General features: G+C 43.1%; 1 protein-coding gene across 4 annotated transcripts in view; it reads left to right on the top strand.

Moving 5' to 3' along the window:
* The window catches only part of LARP4 (La ribonucleoprotein 4), a 54895-nt gene that overhangs the window by 24575 nt on the left and 13260 nt on the right, over positions 1 to 17060 (top strand). For all 4 annotated transcript variants that reach the window (XM_056562720.1, XM_056562719.1, XM_056562716.1 and 1 more), the window contains 9 exons: positions 1511 to 1655; positions 2916 to 3077; positions 6012 to 6099; positions 6202 to 6338; positions 6568 to 6671; positions 10577 to 10687; positions 12204 to 12257; positions 13410 to 13622; positions 16171 to 16271. In XM_056562720.1, coding sequence (XP_056418695.1) covers positions 2960 to 3077; positions 6012 to 6099; positions 6202 to 6338; positions 6568 to 6671; positions 10577 to 10687; positions 12204 to 12257; positions 13410 to 13622; positions 16171 to 16271 — 926 coding nt within the window. In that variant the 5' untranslated portion in view covers positions 1511 to 1655; positions 2916 to 2959. The remainder of the gene's footprint in view (positions 1 to 1510; positions 1656 to 2915; positions 3078 to 6011; positions 6100 to 6201; positions 6339 to 6567; positions 6672 to 10576; positions 10688 to 12203; positions 12258 to 13409; positions 13623 to 16170; positions 16272 to 17060) is intronic.

The raw sequence follows: 17060 nt of genomic DNA, 5'->3' as shown, positions 1-17060 counted from the left end.
GCATGTGTGATCCTACAATAAAGCAGTAAACTGCTAGTCATCCTGCAATGATTTATATTCCCAAAATCACTGCCAGAATTCCGAATGCAATTCTGAAATATAATACAGTTCTGAGGTTAGTCCATTCATCAGGTGTTCTGCTCTGCTGAATTCTGTAAGGGCATGTTCACCCATAGGAGCAATGCTTCTTGTGGAGAATACCTCTGTACTTTGTAGTCTCATTGTACCCTATATATTTTTTTCACATTCGCCATGTGAAATTGGGTATGGTATAGGGCCATTGTACCTTATTAGGAACTCTATTAAAGCACAATTACCTAGCGGAGCTGTAAAGTGGCTACGTGTTTGAGGTCTTAAAGACAATATGATGTTTTTTTTTAGCCTGCACTAAACCCTTTATTCTTTCCTTGCTATTGCACTCCTGTGCGCAATGGAGTTGGGGAGCCTGTTTGCTGAGCTCCCCTACCTCCTCAATATTCACTTTCTGGCCCATCCACGTGATATATATGCAAAGATATTGACTAGAGCCTGCCAGGTTTATGTGCTATGCTCAGAGAGAAGAGCCCTTACCCTTGGCAGACTCTCATGTCCTAGTAACATGAGTGAAGACATTTGCATATTCATTAGAGGTAAGCCATTCAGTGAATATGGAGGAGGCAGGGGAGCTCTGTGAGCCGGCTTCCTGCCTCAATTGCTCACAGATGCACAATAGCAAGGAATGATTTAAAGTCCATAACTTTGCAAATACTAAACATATTCAAGTCAGTGACAACTATTTTTAAAGCTGTTCACCCGCATTGTAACCCAGTATATTGGGTTTAGTGGTGGTGAACAGCCTGTCAGTTTCTCTTTACTGTTATCTAGGCTTTGGAAGGTAAGGGGGTTGCTCTTTTATGGTGTTGCCTTGTCATTCAGTTCTTTCTGTTCCATGTTCTGTCTGTCATTGATACTGGTCCCCTTGTTCAGGGTATGCTATCTGTAACACCAGACTCGTATTGATCTGTCATTTTCTCCAGAGTATCAGTATTAAAACTAGTCATGGGAGATCGTCACTTTAGTCAGCCAAGCAAATCCAGGATATCCTCTGCTGACGTTGGACAATTTTTCACATTAATATATGTATTTTGTTTCTGAAACAGTGTGTAAAAAGACATTAAGGCTGCGTTCACACTTTAAAAATACACTAAGCTCTAGATATAAATCATCCTGACAAAATGGTATGCTGACCTATACCACAGTCATCTCACAGTGGGCCTGTTGAGTTCAAAAGACCGAACAAAGTTGTCTTGTGACTAAATCCGTTTCGGAACATATCCCACAAAATAAGTCACCGGTAGACTACATTTGGCCATGTGAACTCAGTGGTCTGCATACTACAGTGCCGGTATGTGGATGTATTCCTGGAATGTAGTGCGCTTTTTAAGTGTGAGCTCACTCCAACTTTGTTGCCTTTTGGAAGTGTTCGGTTTAAACCTGTATTTTTGTAATTTTGACTTCTTATTCTAATTAGGTGGTGTCTAAAGGTGCTGGTTTGAATCCTAATGCAAAAGTATGGCAGGAAATCCCACAAGGAAACACTGAAGCTTCTGAGACTGTCAATGGCACAGAGGAGTCTTGGGATGAGGCAGTGGCCACAACAGAAACGCACACAGAAGGTTGGCCTGTTTTGTCCTTCATAACTTATTTGTGTTGCTAACAAGCCTTTGTCATCCTCATTAAAGGGAACCTGTCATCACTTTCATGCTGCCTGAACCTTGAGTCATTGAGGCGGTCCCTGGTCACTTCTGCCTGCCTTCATTGATAGGTCTCTTTTCTAGGGATCGACAGATTATCGGTTTGGCCGATATAATCGGGCGATATTCACGATTTTGGACGTTATCGGTATCGGCAATCACTTTGCCGATTAATCTGATAATGCACCGCCCCCACCACACCGCTACGCCCCCACACCGAGCAAAGCCCCCCCCTGTCCCGGCCAGAGACCGCCACAGCCCCATTGCCTCCCCCATCCCCGTTTTATAATTACCGGAGTCCGCGCTACTTCTGGCTCCTGTGGCATCCTGCATTACACACTGCGCTGCACAATGTCCTCAGCGCGACGTCACCGTCAGTGCGCACAGTGACAGCTCAGGATGCTGCCGGAGCCAGAAGTAGCGCGGACCCCCGGGAACAGGTAATTATAAAACCGGGCATGGGGGAGGCAATGGGGCGGCGGTGGTTGGACTAAGGACCAGCAGGGGGAGAGAAGTGGGCGGGGGCGGCGGTCTCTGGCCCCGCAAAAGCCGTGCAGGTCATTGATTTAAAGTGCCTGCTTTAAATCAATGATCTGCCGCCGCACCTTGGTGGCCGGTGGGGGGAGAAATAGCCGATAACTTAACGGTATAAGTTATCGGCTATCGGCCTGAAAGGCCACAGATTATCGGTATCGGCCTAAAAAATCAATATTGGTCGATCCCTACTTTAGACGAGGGTAATTTAAGTTTATTGCACTTCTGTCTAAAATGAAGCTTTATTCACAGAAGGCTGGACAATTCTTTAAGTCTGCGTCGAATAGAGTATCTCTTCTTGCTGTGTTCCCTTATCCGGCATGCACAATAAATGCCCAAATTCTGCCTTTTATCATCAGTTATGCCTTAGCCTGCACGTGTTGCTGTTCTGCTGGTGACATGGGCTCTGTATAAACTGCAGTAGGACACGTTGCATAAAATAGAAACGCAAAGCTTGCTGCTAAAGTTCTGTTGTTCAGTGAGGAAGTTCAGGTTTATGTTGTACACTTCAATATGTTCTTACTGTTAGTATTATTTTTGCATGGTTAATGCCCTTTGAGGATAATGATATCAAATATGAGATCTTATAAAGTAATGTTTGCCTTGGAAGTTTTCTTATTCTAATAAAGCCTTTGTTCTTTTATGCAGGCAATCTAGAAGGACTAGGTGACACGTGTAAACCCTTTGAAGTAATGTATTCCCCCTCTTGTGAAGTGAATACGAATGGCCTTCAGTTAGAGGAAGCAGCAGCCAATGGAATGGACTTATTAGTACAAGACGAACTTGGATACCAAATGTTTGAGGTTTCAGGTAAATCATAATACAGAGAACATGGGCATCCAATGTAGTTTTACTCTTTTTATTCTATTTCTAAGCTCTGGTCTGCTTATTATTTGACCGTCTGTGCGTTCTTGCGTTAATAGGAGACAGAGAGATGTGTTTTCAGCATTTTAAAGATTATGAACTTCCTTATGTGTAGATAAAATGGTTCCTTGGCGGTTTTGTCATTTGAGATAACCTAGAGATCCTTCCTTCCACAAGGAATTTAAGTCTTATTTTTCTCCCTTTTGCTTATCGTTATTTTTTTGCCCTCTCGTCCTGAAAGGAGTTTAATAGTTTTAAATAAACATGGTTAACCATTTATGCTTTGGATAACCCTTTTCATTGTGGACCTCTTAAGTTTCTCAAACATAACTGCCCTCTGAAAGCACTGGTGTTTCTAATATGCCGATTGTGGTTCTAGGTGCCTTCTGGTTTCATTTTATGTGCCATGTTGCCCAGCAACACGTGACCATGGCAGCGAATCGCTAGTCCCAGCAACTATTGTCTTGGTGCCATGCGTTAAAGGGTTGCAGACCCACTTCTGTGATTAAAGTAAGCCATTGCAAGCCAGTTAAAGGGGTATTCCAGCTTTATACATCTTATCCCCTATGCAAAGGATAGGGGATAAGATGTATGATCGCAGGGGTCCCGCTGCTGGGGACCCCTGCAATCTCTGTGCAGCACCCGGGAATTCTGTGCTGCCCGACTCGGAGGCAGCACCCGGCACAAAATGCCGGGCGCTGCACAGAGATCACTTGGGTCCCCATCGGCGCCACCCTTGTGATCATACATCTTATCCCTTTCCTTTAGATAGGGGATAGAACGTATAAAGCCGGAATACCCCTTTAAAGATTACTTGTCAATTTATGACCCTATGGACATGTCAAAAGTCTATCGGTTGGGGTTTGAGTGTTCAGACATTGGCTGATGAGAACAAGCTAAGAGAGAAGCCCGTGGCCACATACCCGGCCCCATAGACTTACAAAATTAGTTAATTCCGACTCGTGATTGGTCAGTCTGTACAGCAAATCCCTTTTTTTTTCTGACTGTACCCATTTAGTGTTCAGTACCTTAATGTTGAAGATGTGTTAAAAATAAATACCTTACTAATATAGTTGATATTGACATTTGAGCTTTTCTGTAAAATTTTATATTGCTCCCCCTTGTAAGAAGACTTGTAGTTTCCTTTTTCACGCAGACCTGCCATCTCAGACAGTGTGCAGTATGAGGCTCACCCTCCCATTAAAACAATAGATCACATTTCACTGAGATCCTATCCCCTCTGGGTCATGTTAGGGGATGCATATGCATTCGTGTGCTGGTTCTAGGGTCTTGTGACCCAGAAGGGAGAGGTGCCTTTACTGAGATGCCACCTGTTGTCTCAGTATGTTAGAGAGGCTAAGACAGCTATGTAAAGAGCTTTCACAAGTCTTCTTGTCAGTGTAGATAAGAGGTAAAATCTTCCTGTAAAGCTCTATTACCAAACAACTATATTACTTCTGACAGACCATAGAAATAGATTGCAGATAACATGGATCAGTGCTATGCCTATGCATTATTAGCAATCAAAAGATTGCTATAAAAAGTCCCCTGTGGAGACTTAAAAAATGTTAAATTAAAATAAATTAACCCTGTTTAAATGTGAATAAGTTGCTCTCTAATAAAAAATTGTAAAATAATTTAAAGGATAGCTGGGAGTTGTAGTATTGAAACAGCTGGAGGCACCCTGTGTAGATAAACTATTAGTTAGTTACAAGCGGCGCTATGGCGCTAGCCCCCCCCCCCCCCCACCCGATACAGCACTAGCCCGTTCCCTCGTTACACTTGCAGTTACTGCAGAGTCCGGCAGCGGGCGTGCAGGGACAGCGGCGGCAACGAGGCGGTGATGTGCGAGAGGAGTGGCCTCCCAGCCAGTGGCCAGGGAGCCAATGCGCTCGCTCCCACCTGTCTGATTGACAGGCAGAGAGCGAGTGCAGCCTAACTGAAAAAGGACTGATTGCCACTCCAAAATCTGTCCTTTTTCAGTGGCCGGTTTTTAAATGTAAATTAAACCTTTTTGATGAAAAAAAAAAACAAAAGTATATTAGAGATATGTTGTAGTACATAAGTACTACAACATATCAAAAAATTAAGTTGGTGACAGTGCCCATTTAACACTTGCGTGCGTGCACACGCGACCCCTATCTCTGTATTGAACAGTGAAGTGTTCCTTGCCTGGAATACCCTTTTTAAGATGCTAAAGAAGGAACTAATTTGACTTAATTCTAGTATCCAGGGAACCATTGCCGTCATTCCAACCTGGTCTTTCAGACATCTGTGGAGGATTGCTGAGAATAGCATGTAGCTGCCAGGCTAGACCATTAGGTGCCTTGCAGCTTCTTGCTGCTTCTAGCTCTCTGAACTTCACAGATGTCTTGTTGAAATTCAGGTTGAAACATCGCTCACTCTGAGTGGTTACCTCTTGTGTTTGACCCAAAAAAAATGTCTCCTTTTATTTTTTAGTGTTAGTCATTTAAAATAAACTATTGACTTGTCTGAGTGCTGAGACTCCTACCAGTCTCTAAAGATCCCTACTAGACTCACCACCTCATTGCAGGAGACAGACTTTATTGTAAGTCTATCAAGCTTTTCTCCTGCAATGAAATGAATCAGGCGGGCCGATAAGAAGTGAAGCATATGGCCGTGCACTTCTTCCTGCCAGATCTAAAGATCAATGGTGGTCTCAGCACATTTTTGACATGTGTCATGACTAGTTAAACATTATAATTTAAACCAATCAAATTTTTCCCCCTATATATTACACATTGAAGAAAAAATAAATGCAAATGTGTCTGTAGCCTGTGGTTAGGAGTCATTATTAGTGTTCAACCTAAATTTAGTAGCCAGAGTGATATTTTAATTTCTCTTTATGTATTTATGAAGGTGAAAGCACTTCAAGTGTTCCACAAGCTGTTTCTGCAGAAGATCTGAAAGAATGTCTGAAGAAACAATTAGAATTCTGCTTTTCAAGGTGTGTAGGATTTTTCTTATTTGTATTTATTGATTGTGTGAAAGGCTGTGGGGTGGTGGTGTATTATAAAATATGATCATTTTTGATACATTTTGGCTGCAGAGAGAACCTATCTAAAGACTTATACTTGATGTCGCAAATGGACAGTGATCAGTTTGTACCAATATGGACAATTGCAAATATGGAAGGGATAAAGAAGCTGACCACTGACATGGACCTTATTGTTGAAGTTCTACGTTGTAAGTAGTACCATCTGTTCTGTTGTGTATTGCTTTTCTTTCATGTATGGTTTGTGGGCTTGGAATTATCAGCTTTTGTGCTTTGCTGATGGTGATTTATATCCGGCACCATAGATAGTTGGTTGCGTTTTAGTTTAACATTTCTTTTTAATTATTATTTATTTTATTACATTTTTTTGATTGCCATAATCCACTTCTCTGTCATGGTCTGTTTTCATTTTGGTTTTAGCTACTCCTGTGGTACAAGTTGATGAAAATGGAGAGAAAGTGAGACCAAACCACAAAAGATGTATTATAATTCTACGTGAAATCCCAGAAACAACTCCTGTGGAGGTACAGTACCTTCTTTATGATGTCTGTCCTTGACCAAATATTACCTAGCCACATTGTCTTAAAGGGGTTGTCCAGCAAAATATGTTAATGGGGTACTCCGGCGCTTAGACATCTTATCCCCTATCCAAAAGATAGGGGATAAGATGCCTATCGCGGGGGTCCCGCCGCCGGAGACCCCCGTGATCTAGCATGCCGCACCCCATTTATAATCAGTCCCCGGAGCGTGTTCGCTCCGGGTCTGATTACTGTCGATCACAGGGCCGGAGCGTTGTCACACAGGGCGGAGTCTTGACGGCACGTCATACTCCACCCTCTCAATGGAAGCCTACGGGAAGGTGCTTAGAAGTCTAAAGGCCGAAATAATACTTTAATCCGGCATGCAGGCAATGCAAATGACTCCTCCAAAGTAGACATTGGGGTGGAGACCAAGCCATAACTAGTCACTGCGCTCTGCAGGCTTCTAGGTCCCAGCAGTGTGTGATGTAGAAGCTTTTTTTATCTGTTAAATAACACCATCCGAGAACTGGATAGGGAATAAGTGTCTGATCACAGGGGTCTGGCTTCTAGAAGCCCCAGTGATCATGAGATCAGAGCCCTTGCTTTCCAGTCAAAAAAGGAGGGATGGGTTGGCTCACGCTCCATTCCAGAGATACCAGAGTTTTAAAAGTGTTTCCTGTAATTTATTATTCATAGTTTTTTAGAGGTGTCTCGGGGACCTATCTGGTTTTCTACCTGGTTGCACTTTTGTTAAAAACCTGTAGGAGACTGCAGTGCTAGGTCTGAAAGTAATCTTCATTCTTTTAAGCCAGAAAAATGCCAGAATCTGCCAAAACAAATGCCAAATCAGAGCATGCTGCATTTTGAATAAAAGCGCAATCAGGTTACTATGAACTGCTTCTCTTCTCTTCTACATAGATTGGGATTAAGCTCCCCACTGACCCAACAAAAATAAACTGTAAGAGAGGAATAAGGCCATAAAGTATTTTGTAAGGTTTTAAATTTCTCTTTGACTTCCAGTCTACATCTGGCTGCAGAGTTTTTCAGCCAAAAAAGGTTAAAGCGGAATTTTTGGGTGGAAAACTATTTCAAATCAACTGGTACCAGAAAAGTTAGATTTGTAAATTACTTCTATTAAAAAAATTGTAATCCTTCCAGTACTTATCAGCCGCTGTATGCTACAGAGGAAGTTGTGTAGTTCTTTTCACTCTGACCACAGTGCTCTCTGCTTACACTTCTGTCCATGTCAGGAACTGTCTACATGTCAGGAACTGTCTAGAGGTAGGAGTGGTTTGCTATGGGGATATGCTTCTTCTGAGGTGGCAGCAGAGAGCATTGTGGTCAGACTGGAAAGAACTACACAACTCCCTCTGGAACATACAGCAGCTAAGTACTGGAAGGATTAAGATTTTGTAACAGAAGTAATTCCAAATCTGTTTAACTTTTTGGAACCAGCTGATATGAAAAAGAGTACTCCAACCCTAGACATCTTATCCTATAGGGCATAAGAGGTCTGATCGCTGGGGTCCCGCTGCTGTGGACCCCTGCGATCTCTGCTGTGGCACCCCCGACATCCGGTGCACGGAGCGAACTTTGCTCTGTGTCGGATGACTGGCGATGCAGGGCGGCGGCTCGTTACTTCACGAGCCTCCGGTGTGCTCCGGCGCTGCACCAGACACTCTAAACGAATGCTGGGTGCAGCAGGGAGATCGCGGGGGTCCCTAGCAGCAGGACCCCCGTGATCAGACATCTTATCACCTATCCTTTTGCATAGGGCAGTGGTTCTCAACCTTTTAGCCGACCGTACCCCCAAGGCCTGAAAGTATGTCCGCGGGAACCCCCCCATGCGGGACTTGCGTGCGACGGGTACCCGCGGACAAAAGGCCTGTTCTTACCTTTATACTAATGCATCCCACCTCCATCTTAATCCCCTTGTGCTATTATTCCCCCACCATCTTAATACCCTTGTGCAATTATCCAATATGGCAAATGGGGATTAAGATGGAAGGGGAATAATAGCACAAGGGGGTTAAAATGGAGAGGGGGGAGGATAATCAACCCTCCCCCCCCCACCCTCCATCTTAGTCTCTTGTGCCATCATTCCTCCCTCCCTCTGATCCTCTAGCGCCATTTTCCCACTTCCATCTTAATCCCCTTGTGCCATTCCCCCTTCCATTTTAATCCCCTTGCACCATTCCCCCTTCCATTTTAATCCCCTTGCGTCATTCCCCCTTCCTCTGATCCCCTTTCACCATATCTGATAATGGCACAAGGGGATTAAGATGGAGGTGGGGGGGGGGGGGAATGGCAAAAGGGGATCAGAGGGAGGGAGGAAAGAATCACACAGGGATTAATATGGAGGAGGGGGAATAATGACACAAGGGGATTAATATGGAGGGGGGGGGGGTTTGATGATTCTCCCCTCCCTCTGATCCCCTTTTGCCATTATTCCTCCTCCATCTTAATCCCCTTGTGCCATTATTCCTCCTCCCTCTGATCCCCTTTTGCCATATCGGATAATAATAGCACAAGGGGATTAAGATGGAGGGGGGGGGGGGGGGGATGGCAAAAGGGGATCAGAGGGAGGGGGGGGGGAATAATGGCACAAGGGGATTAAGATGTAGGGGGATAATCAACCCCCCCCCCCCTCCATCTTAATCCCCTTGTGTCATTATTCCCCCCTCCATCTGATCCCCTTTTGCCATTTCCCTCCTCCATCTTAATCCCCTTGTGCCATTATTATCCGATATGGCAAAAGGGGATAAGAGGGAGGAGGAATGGTGCAAGGGGATTAAGATTGCAAGATTTGAAGCTGTTTAATCATTTTGTTTTCATTGAACTCTGCAACTTCAAATCCTGCCCATCCAGTATGTGCAGGATACTGTATGTGTGAATACACCCTCAAGCTCCTCCAAAAAAGTGGTGCTTTTCCTAAAAACACTAATGTAACAAACGCAAAAAACAACTATTTATAAATTGAGTATTCCTCCCCCTTAAATTGTAAAAATTTTCACTGTTTAAAATTGTGTTCAGAATTGGAGATGAGCAAACTTTAGAAAAATTTGATTTGGCCGAAATTTTTTTTTATTCGTGGCGAATCTATATTAGAAATGGCTATTTCTAGCCTACATACAGCCTCTATAGGGGTATAGAACACTTTGGTGTGTTCTAAAACGCATATGGAGTGTGCTGGGGTAGTGAAATAATACTGTTATTCAGAATAACCTGCAGATTACCGGCATCGCTCTTAGAATCACTGCCGCATAGCAGCACAATGACAGAGCCTGGTGGTGGCATCAGTGTCAGGAGACCATATAGTGACTGACACAGCGTGGAGGTGTTGGCAGCATGAGGACACCATATAGTGGCTGAATGACAGTGTGGAGGTGTTGGCAGCATGAGGAGACCATATAGTGGCTTAATGACAGCTTGGATGAGGCTGAAGCATGAGGAGACATATAGTGGCTGAATGGCACAGTGTGGAACTGGCAGCAGCATGAGTAGACACTAGGGCTTCACAATCCCGAAGATTAAGATGAATTTTGAAATTTAAATAAGATATATGGTAGCTACTGCTACCATAATTTTTTAGGCCCAGGCTCAGCAGCATCTCTAAACAATATTTTGGCTGAATGGCACAGCCTAGAGGTGGCTGAAGCATGAGGAGACCATTGAAATGTAAGATTTTTAAATTGAAATTGAGGATTTTGAAATTGAAATTTTAACTCCCACTAAATGGAGTCTAATGAAGCGATTCATTAGCATTCGTTGCGAATCGAATATTTCATGAAATTCGTAACTAATTTGTGTTCGTCAGCTTCGATTCGCTCCTCTCTGTTCAGAATCATTCCCCTCTTCAGTTTGAAGATAAATTGTCACGTCTAATAACTTTCTTTGGTGTCTTACAGGAGGTGAAAGCACTATTCGATAATGAAAATTGTCCTAAAGTCATAAGTTGTGAATTTGCTCACAACAATAACTGGTATGTTACATTCCAGTCTGACACTGATGCACAACAGGTGAGATGGTGTTTTATTATTCTTTTTGTATGGCCTTTGTCCGTAGCGTACAAATGGCTGACTCTAGCAAATGATTTTAACTTTTTTCACTAGTAATTATACTGTTTTTTTTCTCCTGTGTGAAGGGTACTCATTTTAGAAATTTTGAATTTAGTTTGTGAGGACAGGGACCAGTGTGTGTGATGGAAATCTTTGTACAGCACTTTGGAATATGGTGCTATATAAATGAGTTATTGATATTAAATTCAGTTACTCCCCTGACTCACTTTCTGTATATACAATCTGTGAATGCTGTGCTCCTGTGCTGTGCTGAGTTCCTCCTTCACACTGCTCTCCCCTGCCTCTATCCTGTAAGAGATAACAGAAAGAGACCTTATTAGTCACAAACCGGAGACCGAGCAGAGCAGTGGGAAGCCTCATTGTAGAGAATACACTGAAACTCAGCTGTGAGTTTTTTTTTTTATTTTACTTTGTTTTTGATCCCATTTGTGCCCGGGCTGCAATAAGAAAAAAAAAAAAAAACTTTAACATACCTTTCGTTGCTCCCCCGTTGCGCCGATATAGCTTTTTGGTCCTCCTGTCCTGGTAGTCTTCCTGTTTCCGTGTGCACGGAACGTCTCATTGCAATCAGCATATCGATTGCCGCAGCAATGTCCCGATTTGGCCGGTGATAGGCTGAGCGCAGTGTCAGGCCTGGGCAGCAGGGAGAAGGCAGGGTCCAGGCTCCTTACATGACACTGCGCTCAGCCTATCACCGGCTGGGGCTGGTGATACGCTGATCGCAGTGTGACAATCCGTGCACACGGAAGCAGGAAGAAGAGCGGGCCAGAAGATAGAAGAACTATATCGGTGTGACAAGTGGAGTTTAAGTTTATTTTTTATTTTTTTGCAGCCCGGGCACAATGACATTGTAACAAAAACAGCAACAGTACTCCTTTTAAGACCGTAAATATCACTTGCTACACTGTAAGAGGGGATATAATAGAAACTTTTAAATAAAGAAAATAAACACTGAAATGAGAGGAGCGTATATTTAAAAGAAAACTACCACAAGAGGAGATGGTTGTAAATTAGAGGGGCAAAGGTTTATGAAGTAATATGAGGAAGTATTACTTTACTGAGAGAGTAGTGGATGCATGGAATAGCCTTCCTGCAGAAGTGGTAGCTGAAAATAAAGTGAAGGAGGTTAAGCATGCATGGGATAGGCATAAGGCTATCCTTCATATAAGATAAGGAAAAGGACTGTTTATAGTATTCATAAATATTGGGCAGACTAGATGGGCTAAATGGTTCTTATCTGCCGACACATTCTGTTTCTATGTAGAACAGAGCAAGAGCAGTGCATGAATGGGAAATTTGGACTGCACTAAGGGAATCCCCAAAAGTGAAGAAGCTAAGATTACATAGAGCAAAGAGCCTCTCTGCAGTTATTTGATAGCCTACAATGCTATGTAACACAATGACAAAATATTTTTAGTTTTTTTTTTGTACATTCATCCTCTTCTCACACCCACAGGCTTTTAAATATTTAAGGGAAGAAGTTAAAACATTTCAGGACAAGCCAATAATGGTAAGATTGTTTTTTACTTGTTGCTTTTTGGGTTCTGCGATCTTTAGTTTTTGTTTACCTTTTTGAAGTAGATGAGACTTTTTAATCAGTTTTTTTTTCTGGGATGTGATGTGACATTAATTTTTTTTTTTTTTTTTTTTGGGGAGGGTTGATTACATTTTTATAATGGAAGGGATTTATTTTATTTTTTCCTAGGGGACTGGAATAAGCAATCATTTGATAGTACATGTACTGCATTGATACATTACATCTGTGCTCTGTTGGTAGAGTTCGTCATAGCAGAGTCCTGGCTGCCATGACAACAGGCTCCCTGCTATGGTGTCACGTGGACCTGATTTAAATGGGTATTCTGGGCAAAAATATTTTATCCCCTAACCAAAGGATAGGGGATAAGGTGTCTGATAGCGGGGGGCCTGCTGCTGAGACCCCCGCGATCTCCCTGCAGCACCCGCATTCTATGCGGGTGCTCAATCTCCAGTTTCGGAAACCGCCAGGTTTTGGGGACATGACGTCCCGTCACGCCCCCTCCATTCATGTCTATGGGAGGGGGCGTGACGGCCGTCACGCCCTCTCCCATAGACATGAATGGAGGGGGCGTGGCGTGATGTCACGTCCTGGAAACCCGGAGGTTTCCAAAACTACAGACGCAGTCCCCGCATAGAATCCGGGTGCTGGGGGGAGATCGCGGGTGGGGGTCTGGTCTCAGCAGCGGCCCCCCCACAATCAGACATCCTTTGGATAGGGGATAAAAATTTTTGCATGGAATACCCCTTTAAACCACTGCTTAGCGTGGCTGTTACAATGCTGCTGTCAGCTTTGACTGGCATCAAAACGGTTAATAGCCGGCAGCAGCGGCCAGCAGCTGAAAGTAACAAAGTGCCACAGTGTATGGAGTGGGCCAGTGACATTTATTTACGTCATAGGCTAAGTGGTTAAAGAAAATTTGTCACCAGATATATTCCGTCCGATGGGAGGGCAGAAGAATTAGATGCTTCCATTAGGTTTCATTGTAGGTGCCATACATCTGATAAAATCACTTTTTAATTGCTGTGGACTACTGTCAATGCTATGCATAGACAATAAGAATCTAAGTACAGGATCCTGGTACGGCTGTCTTACCACTGTACCCCCCCCCCCCCCCTTTTCTTTTAGGCAAGGATAAAAGCCATCAACACATTCTTTGCGAAGAATGGATATCGAACGGTGGACTCCAGTGTGTACAGTCAGCCCGTTCAGACACAAGCACAGTTTCATTCTCCACTCTTTATGCAGCCTGTATATAGTCCACATCAACAGTATTCACTCTATAACCTTGTGCCTCAGACATGGTCTCCAAACCCAGCACCTTACTTTGAAACGCCACTAGTAAGTATCCACGGAATAAACTACAATACTCTTCATTCACGCCTGGCCCAGTGATGAAAACATGCGCCTTGAGAGAAAGAGGTCTTGCGTTCATTTACATGAGATTTACAAGTAATCCAATGAAAAATGTTGTCTTTATTGATAAACTCCTCAGTCACCAGGAATAGCTTCTGTTCCTGGTCCCTGATAAGTTCATTGTTCTCAGTCAATGAATGCTGGGCCGACTCTGTGATTGTAAGATTATGAGATCTGAGGGCCAAAATTCCTATATTGCCTTGCATTGTGTGCGCTAACGCTTAATTATACTAGTCCTTTCCTTAATGTCTGGTGAAAATTCATATAGATTTGGCCATTCATCTATCTTTATGCCAGTGGTAATACATGGACCCCGTTTTGTTAATCTGCATGAGGCAAAATTATGATTGGTTCTTATGGTCAGAACAGACACTTTTTTTTTTTGAGTGAGTTTTAAGTCATTATGTAGCACCTGAAGTCTGCTGTATGTGATCATTGAGGGAGATTTATCAAAACCAATAGCAACCAATGAGATGACTACTTTTATTTTGCTTAGGCTTTTATAAAAATGAAAGTAATCTGATTGCTATGGGCAACTGCACCACTTTACCTCTGCACAAATTTTGATAATTCTCCCCCCATAGACTTTAACAACTGTTTGACCTTGTTCAGTACCAATGCTGCAGGGGGAATGTTCCCACGGCTTAAGTACGTAATGTGTTTGATATAAAATCCGCACACGTCTCCACATAAAAATATATCTCCCACTGACTTCAAAAACTGCAGATTTTTTAGCATATTTAGAAAGTGTCAGATTTTTCTCAGTGGATTGAAAGTAATGTCTTTTCTGCACATTTCTGCATGGAATTGCTGCATATTTCTGCCACTGTAATATCCATGTCTTAAATCTGCACCAAAGCGCATTTCAGGTCCAGATTTTGGGGGAGATTTATCTAAACCTGTGTAGAGGTAGAGTGGTGTAGTTGCCCATAGCAACCAATCAGATTGCTTCTTTCATTTTCACTTTTTTTTATGAAAGAAGCGATCTGATTGGTTGCTATGGGCAACTACACCACTCTACCTCTACACAGGTTTAGATAAATCTAATTTGACTTACTTTGTGAACAAGCCCTTGGGGATATTGAATGTGAAGTAAGCTTTTGCATGATTATTTGTGATGGAGACAATTAAATGTCTGGTCATGTGTATTGGTTTAAGGGGTACTCCGGTGAAAAACTATTTTTATCTACTGGTGCCAGAAAGTTAAATGTGTAAATTACTTCTATTTAAAAATCTTAACCCTTCCAGTACTTATCAGCTGCTGTATGCCCCACAGGAAGTTATTTTCTTTTGAAATTTCCTTTCTGTCTGACCACAGTGCTCTCTGCTGACACCTCTGTTCATGTCAGGAACTGTACAGAGTAGGAGCAAATCCCCATAGCAAACCTCTCCTGCTCTGGACAGTTCCTGAGACAGACAGATGTGGTCTGTGGTCAGACTGAAATTTAAAAAGAAAAGAACTTCCTCTGTAGTATACAGCAGCTAAGTACTGGAAGGGTTAAGGTTTTTGAATAGAAGTAATTTACATATCTGTTTAACTTTCTGCCTCCAGTTGATTTAAAAAAAAAGGTTTCTCACCGGAGTACCCCTTTTTAAAGGAAAACTGCCAGCGTGCTCCCCCCCTGCACTAATCAGCGGTACTGGCAGGTACTGTGGGGGGGGGATGCTGATCAGTTTGATGCCTACTGTGCCCGGGTTTGGCCGATATCTTAGTTTTTCCCTATATGCTAATGAAGTGCTAACTGGCACTCTGACATCAGTGCTGCTAGTCTGCAGCGCCGCCCAGCTCATCAATATTCCTCCCCTCCCTCCACCTCTCCCTCTTCATTACAGAGCAGGGAGAAGAGGGAGAGGCAGAGGGAGTGGAAGAATATTGATGAGCTGGGCGGTGCTGCTGACGTCAGAGTGCCAGTTACCCGCCTGTGCCAGTTAGCACTTAATTAGCATAGAGCCGGGCGGATCTTGGCACCGTCTCCACCAAACTGATCAGCGTCCCCCGCACGATCAGACAGTACCGCTGGTTAGGGTGGGGGGGGGGGGGGAGCAAGCTGACAGTTCTCCTTTTAATGGTGTTTCTGTACGGGCCGACAGGCAGGAGGAAATTAGCACTGATCATTTGTGTGGGACTTCAAATGAATCGTCTGCTGCACATTGCCTGTTTACAAGGGGTGATGTGCTTCTGATGAAGATGATTTTATTGGGCACACAAAACATGTGATTAGGGGCAACTATTCCTTGGAATGCTCATTCACCCAATAATTGGACCATGTAAAAGGGCCTTTAGTTTGGTTACAATTAAAATCTAAATATTTTTTAGTGAGTTTGAGCATACCTGTTAAATTTGGCAATGATCAACTTTTATGGGTCAGCTTACTAAAGAAATAAGACTGTCCTAACTTTTCTGAAATTTTTTCTACAGAAGGAAATTTCCCTACATGTTATACAATTTTTTCCCCCCTTCTTCTTTTTGCAGGCTCCGTTTCCAAATGGCGGCTATGTTAATGGTTTCAGTTCTTCAGGATCTTACAAAACAAGTGCTACTTTAAGTATAGGTCGGCCGTTCCATAGAAACCGGTAGGTATAAGCTCAATGTTGTTCTGTAAGGGTGAATAAGAAAAGTTACTTTAGAGTACTCAGTGCTACAATACAGGTTTTATCCTGTTTCTGTAAGTTTAATCCCTGCATATGTGAGCACTGTACAGTCTTTTATGTGCTTAAAAGGGTACTCCTGCCGTAAGACAACTTATCCCCTATCCAAAGGATAGGGGATAAGATGTCTGATTGCGGGGGTCCTGCCGCTGGGGACCCCCGAAATCTCTCATGCAGTGCTGGAGACTCCCTGAAGCCTTGCGACCACGAGCCCGGAGTATCGTGACGTCACCACTCCGCGCAAATGTTGGTAAAATTATATTTTGATACCTATGTTCCCTGAATTCTTATGTGTCTATGTATGTGTTGTCTAACTAAAGATGGTTTTGGCCAGTTTTTTTCTAGTTTCCTTTAACCTTTATCTTAGTTCTGGCAAGCTCCCAGTGGTGTTTGGAACTATCCAACTGACCTTGGTAGAATAAAGAAGCTTTTGTAGGATAATGAACCTTTTTGTTACATTAAGAAACAGCAAAAGGGACACTGTGATTGGTAATAGTTATACACCATGAGCCACCAGGGTTACTTAGCCAATCAGCTCATACTGAGTTTTGCCATATAAAAAGGGCTGTAATCTAATTTTGGGAATTTTTCTTCTGCGGACCAGTTTTTTCTGCATGTAAGGGAACATCCACCTGTATTGATACATGTGCGTTAAATCTGTCTGCTAATCAACACTGCTGGAGTTGACTGATCACAGGGAGAAATAGATCCGAA

This window comes from Hyla sarda, chromosome 2, assembly GCF_029499605.1.
Source record: "Hyla sarda isolate aHylSar1 chromosome 2, aHylSar1.hap1, whole genome shotgun sequence".
NCBI classification, from domain to species: Eukaryota; Metazoa; Chordata; class Amphibia; order Anura; family Hylidae; genus Hyla; species Hyla sarda.
Note: the sequence above shows the minus strand (reverse complement) of the source record. Positions and strands in the feature narration are given on the sequence as shown.